The following is a 6,157-nucleotide window of genomic DNA, read 5'->3' on the forward strand; positions in this document are numbered from 1 at the left end:
AAAGCTAATGCAGTCTAAAGAAAACATTCACAGTCCTATATTTATTCTTTGTAAAGTTAATGCTCTGAAGAAAGTAAAGAGACTGGCCCTGTGTTGGCCGATCCAGTGTGTTGTTGGTGTCGTTATGAGATTGTGAAGATCTGGGAGAGTGAATGGATCTTGTCTCCTTCTCTCTCCAGGCTGTCAGACTGTGGGATCACAGAGGAAGGCTGTGCAGCTCTGACCTCAGCTCTGTTCAACCCACTCAGCTGTGAGAGAGCTGGATCTGAGCTACAGTTATCCCGGAGCCTCAGGAGAGTCAAAGCTCTATACTGCTCTGGAGAATCCCAGCTCTAAACTAGAGAAACTGCTGTAAGTAGAGGCTGTATGATTGTGTGAATATCATTGACATGACGTGACATGGTTAAGTCATTCAGTAATGTGTTGCTTGAGGACAAAGCTCGCACTGCTGCTTCCAACTTGATTTCCCTTCGTCCCTAGTCCTGCCTCGCCCACTTGAGTCACATGATCAAGCGATATGGTAAACACACAAACCAATATAGTGTGCATGCAAACTGATATAGTATTCACACGAACTGATCTAGTACACACACAAACCAATATAGTACACACACAAACCAATATACCCAGCTGTATAAATGTGTACAAATGTAAGTCACCCTGGATAAGGGCGTCTAAGTATCTGAATTATAATTATATAGTACGCACACAAACCGATCTAGTACACACACACACACCAATATAATATGCACACAAACCAATATAGTACATATGCAAACCAATGTATTATGGCCTGTTTGGCCCCCCGTATTAACCAGGCAGGGTGACCCATAGCATCAGAGAAACAACCCAGTCTGATTAACCACTCAGGAGGACTCTGTGTACCTGTGCTGACTGTTGTTTTGGACACAGTGTCTGATTGTTTAACTCTGTTGCCACTGGTAGAGCTGTCATCTCAGTGTGATGGATATTAATCAGCCCTGCTGTGTGGAGCTCTTCCATTGGCTCAGGGCTCTGGAGAGGGAGGCTCATCATACTTCACAGACATCCTGTGAGCAGGAGGGTCCCTGAGTCACTGCTCTCTGTTTTGGTTTCTTACAGATTTGACAGTGGAGAGAAGAGGAGCAGACGAAGACTCCTGAAATGTAAGTCTGTTTGGACTGAAGAATCCTTTCAATAGTATTTCAGAATATTTATTCAGGAAGAGAAGCAGAGTCGCTACACTGTCTTACACCGACACAAACTGGTATTCCAACAGCTATATTGTTAATATTACACAACAGCAGTGTATAACTAATTATTTATTCATGGAATACAAGTAAAAATGTATATCAAGAGTAAAATCTCCTAGTGGATTTCATCAACTACACCGCCAGCTGTATTAATAAGTAGGAGAGGGGGACCCCTCTATTCCATATAAATATCCCTACAAACAGAATTCAGTTAGAGATTAAATTAAGGGGAGGTTAAGGAGAGATTAATGTTATAAAACTATACATAAATAAACCAGTGTGAAAATGATTACAGATTACCACAACCATAAAACGTGCATTGATGAAAAACCTTTAAACTTACAATAATCGTGTTCAAACTACAAACTCAAAGCTTTTTCAGACTTGCACAGCAATAAACACACTGGTAAAACAACCGCAAGCAAAAGAGAAAGGTTGTGTTCTTGTAGCACAGATTTCTGCAGAATTCCACCGATCCCAATGGTTTAGCAGCGCTGATCTGTACAGAACTACAGAAATCTGCGTGACAAGAACGTGACCAAAGATACAAGGATACCTTTGCAGGGTCAGAGTATAAGTCCGCACAAAGCAGAACAAAAGCACATAAAAAACTGAGCTTCTGAAATGAGGTCTTCAGGAATTAGCTCTCTTCTTGCTGCTTGTTTCCTTTCCCTTCCTATCCCTGTATCATTTCTTCTCTCTTCTCTCCATCTCAGGCCCACCGTTTTATTTTGCCTCCATTTGCCCCTCTTCACACTTTCTTCCCACCCTGCCCCCTCCTTTCTATCACTCCACTCCTTCTCTGTGCCCAGTATTTAGATAGGTGTGTTGCTATATTTTACATGGCAACTATTCCTTTTTCTCTAGTACTGTTGCTGTAACTTAATTCAACCTCTAGCTATCTTCGTTTTTTCTCTCTTCCTTCCCACTACCCATTTTCTCCCCCTTTTCTTCTCTACCTCTCCCTACCATCCCTCCTGTATCCCTCTTCCCTCCCTTCTTTCTCTCTACCTGATCCTTTCTGTTCTTCCACAAGTAATTTTTCTGTCATTTTGTCTTTCCCTTCCCCTTTCCTCCTTTCTTCCTTCTGTACCTCTCCCTCATCTGTCTTCCTCTGCTCTCTCACTCATTCCAGCTATCTTCTCTTCCTCTGGTTTCTCTCTCCACTCTTTGTCCAGTTGTTCACTCATTCCTCCTCCCTCTCTCATGCTGTTTTGGCCTGAATGGCAAACCACCACTTTCATCCGTGTCGAAGAGGCATAACACTCACAGAACATACTGGGTCACGTTCTGGTGCCACATATTTCCACAGTTCTACATGGAATTTGACCACTTAGCCAATTAATTCACAGTATTTGTGCATATTCTGTGCAGATATATGCATATCTGTGTACTGTGAACGCAGCCCTAGGAGCAAATAATCATGAATGTGTCCGTGCTGTGCCTGTGCAGAAAACTGCTGCTCCTGCTGTTGTACACATGTGCAAAACTGTCCCCTGATGAATCAGTCACAAAACAGAAGCACATGCCTAATAGGCCTAATTAAAGGGAAAGAAAATGTAACTGTATCTTGCACTCTGCAATGTCCAGCATTCTGTATTAAGTAGGGTAGTTCTAAATATGGAAGGGAAATGTAAACGCAAGTGAAAATATGAGGATGAAAACACTTTCTCACCAGAGTGTGAAACATTCTATATATATATTTTTTGAGCTCATTGGGGAAACACCCCTGTCTCCTATGCCAGACTTCATTGGCACAGTCAGCTAAAATCCAAATGTACTTTGATTATTTTCTTTATATGGTTTATATTTGAAGAGTCATGAAAATCCAGAGAGACATGCACCTCCAATCAAAAGGTTTTCATTACAAGCAGCTGCATGGAAGAGGTGTTCGAGAGGCAATCTCAAGAAGTCTTAGAGAAGTTACAAAGTACAGCACTTTTATGCAGACCAGACAGGAGAGAAAGATAACAGGCTCACATGTCTGTCCCAGGATGAGTGGAAGTTCAGTTTCTGCCTTACAACTGCTCAGGGAAAGGCATACGTAATGTTTAATATAAGGGGGGTTTGTACAATGTATCAATCCAAAATTGCTGAATTGAAGCCCAAATCGCCATTGAACTATGGCACAGTACCATAGCACAGTGAGACAGTGACCTTGTTTACACAGACACACAGGGAAATAAATGCAGTTCTTCAATATTGTTAGTGGTTTCGTGTTGTTAATTCAGTGTTGTCTATAAAGCAATCATGAGTTTGTATTTACTCCTTTCTGGGGGCTACTTTAATTATTAGTTTCTTGGATTTTATACTGCTGTTGTCTTTCGGTTATTTCAATCAGCTATTGCCTTTAGGTTAATTCAGTCAGCCACTGTCTGCTAGGATATTCATAGGTCAGCTAAAACAGTAAAGGGTGTGTGTTTTGGATTTGGAGTTGATTGAGAACTTAAAACAATGTCTTTGATAAACATCTGCTGCCTGAAGAATACTGACCAGCACCATTCAACTCAAATACAACAACAACGGAAACATACTCAGGCCTATGATAATTATCATGTATGTGGTAAATCTATTATGTACAAATGTATTTTAACAAGATGTAATCACTTCTGATTACTTCAGATACGACTTTAACCTACTGTCTATCTGAAGATACACAAAGGCTTCTCCAACTCACATCCTTAGTTCTTTTCTTCACTTCATGTGAGAGGAGCTCCGGGTTCACCTGTATTCATGTTTGTAATAAACTTGTTACACTTATGAAGAAGTATCCTGAGAATTTACTAAAACACTACACCATACCTACCCTAAATACAAAATATGGAGGGATTTGGCTGACCCCTGTGTCCCTTCCTCTCCTGTTTTGCTTCTGCTTTTCCTATCTTCACCACCTTCACCTCCCCTTTCCTGTTCTCCCCCACCTCTCCCTTCTTCACCTTTCTTTTAACTCTACTCTCCTCCCCTTTTCTCCCCATTTCTGTAATTGTTTCACCCTCTCACTCCTTTTCCCCTACTCTTCCTCTTCTTTTTATTATTATTATTATTAATACTATTACTGGACTCCAGTTGATTCCAGTGCTGATGTTCTCTCTTCTCTCCTCCCTCTTGTCTGCAGATGCCTCTCGACTCACACTGGACCCCAACACAGCGAACAGACGCCTGTCTCTGTCTGAGGGCAACAGAAAGGCCACACTAGGGACAGAGGATCAGTCACACCCTGATCACCCAGAGAGATTTGATAGCTGTAGCCAAGTGCTGTGCAGAGAGGGTCTGACTGGCCGCTGTTACTGGGAGGCTGAGTGGAGTGGGGAGTGGGTCGATATAGGAGTCACATATAAAGGAATCAGCAGGAAAGGAGGCGGTGGTGACTGTGGCCTTGGACGCAATGACAAGTCCTGGAGTTTGGACTGCTGGGGTTCCAGGTGCTCAGTCTGGCACAATAACTATCACACTAATATACCTCCCCACTCCCCACACAGAGTAGGAGTGTATCTGGACTGGCCAGCCGGCACTCTGTCGTTTTACAGCGTCTCCTCTGACACACTGACCCCCCTGCACACCTTCCACAGCACATTCACTGAGCCCCTCTATGCAGGGTTTGGAGTTGACTCTTACTCTAGTGTGTCCCTGTGTCAGCTGGAGTAGCTGCTGTGGGTGGAGCCTGTCGCTCCTCAGTGGAGCCAGTGTTCAGTCTCTGACAGAGGAGCTGTGACCCCCTCCCTCATTCCTCTCTCTCTCTCTCTCTTCCTACCTCATACATTTAGTAAAAGTAATAATTATCAATAATTTTCTCTATCATTCTCATTCCCTCACTTCCACACTTGCCTTACCTTATTCAAATAATATTTATGATGATGATGATGATGATGATTGTTTGTAGTAGTATCACCTGCACTCATCTCTTTGTTTTAAGATTCAGTCCTGATTTCCCTCTCCTATTGATTCACATTTAAAAAGAGCTATGACAGTTTGGCTCCATCTTAAAAATAGTAATATAAACTCTTAACACCATAAAGCCCTGCAATACCAAGAGCGGAGCTCAGAGAAGTCTCCTCAGCCAGCTGGTCCTGAAGCTCACTACACAAACACACACTGACAGCACCACTCCAACACAGACAATCAGAGTCAGACACATTATTGCACAAAACAAATAACAATACCTCACCCATTGGGGGACACACACTAAAACACAAAAAAGACTCACCATCCTCCTAGGAGAGGAAAGCAGCTGCATCACAGAGGCTGCCCAGTTTGTCAGCTTAAGGAGTTACATTTTGTTAAACAAAATGATTCCATGATTTATTTTTTATCTCCACTTGTTTATTTGATCTATGCTTTAATTTTAGAGTACATTGAGACATTAAACTGCATAAATTTCAATAAAAACTGGAACAATTCATGTGTTCTAAAACAGTGTACGTTTTAATTGTTGATAAAATGGTCTATCATTGCTTTGGCAATATTGTCTCAATCAGTCATGCCAAGAAAGCACAGGAACAGACAGACAGAGAGAGAGAGAGAGACAAAGAGAGTGTGTTGTCTACCTCCCAACCCTCTTGATCACCACCAGAGGTCACCATGGCTCCAACTTCTGCTTTCCCTGTTCTTAGTCTCTCTTCACCTCATTATTGAATTATCACTCTTGTCTCCAGGTTAGCTTTCTCACCTGCTCCTCATTTCTCCTGTTTATTAGCTCTCTCTATTTATACCCCTTTGTTTATTCAGTCTGGTGCAAAGTTTGCCTACTGTTCCTAGTGACAAACCTGAGCCTTTACCCTGTGATAGCACTATGTAACACAATTTTTGTTCCTTGGTAGTAAGTGTTATTTCCTAACTGCTTATGCCTCAAAAGTATAGAAAATGGCTATTATGCCCCACAAACCTTGCTTTTGTGACCAGAACAGTGATATTTTAAAATGTAACTA

General features: G+C 42.0%; 2 protein-coding genes across 2 annotated transcripts in view; both read left to right on the forward strand.

Moving 5' to 3' along the window:
• Positions 1–6,157, forward strand: part of LOC136714083 (ribonuclease inhibitor) — a 73,819-nt gene that overhangs the window by 34,269 nt on the left and 33,393 nt on the right. The window lies entirely within an intron of this gene.
• On the forward strand, positions 224–5,211 carry LOC136714070 (stonustoxin subunit beta-like; the record flags this gene model as incomplete). Its single annotated transcript, XM_066691384.1, has 3 exons — positions 224–351; positions 1,102–1,145; positions 4,348–5,211. Coding segments are annotated over 3 exons (702 nt in total), but the record flags the coding sequence as incomplete, so codon positions are not given.

This window comes from Amia ocellicauda, chromosome 18 (assembly GCF_036373705.1).
Source record: "Amia ocellicauda isolate fAmiCal2 chromosome 18, fAmiCal2.hap1, whole genome shotgun sequence".
NCBI classification, from domain to species: Eukaryota; Metazoa; Chordata; class Actinopteri; order Amiiformes; family Amiidae; genus Amia; species Amia ocellicauda.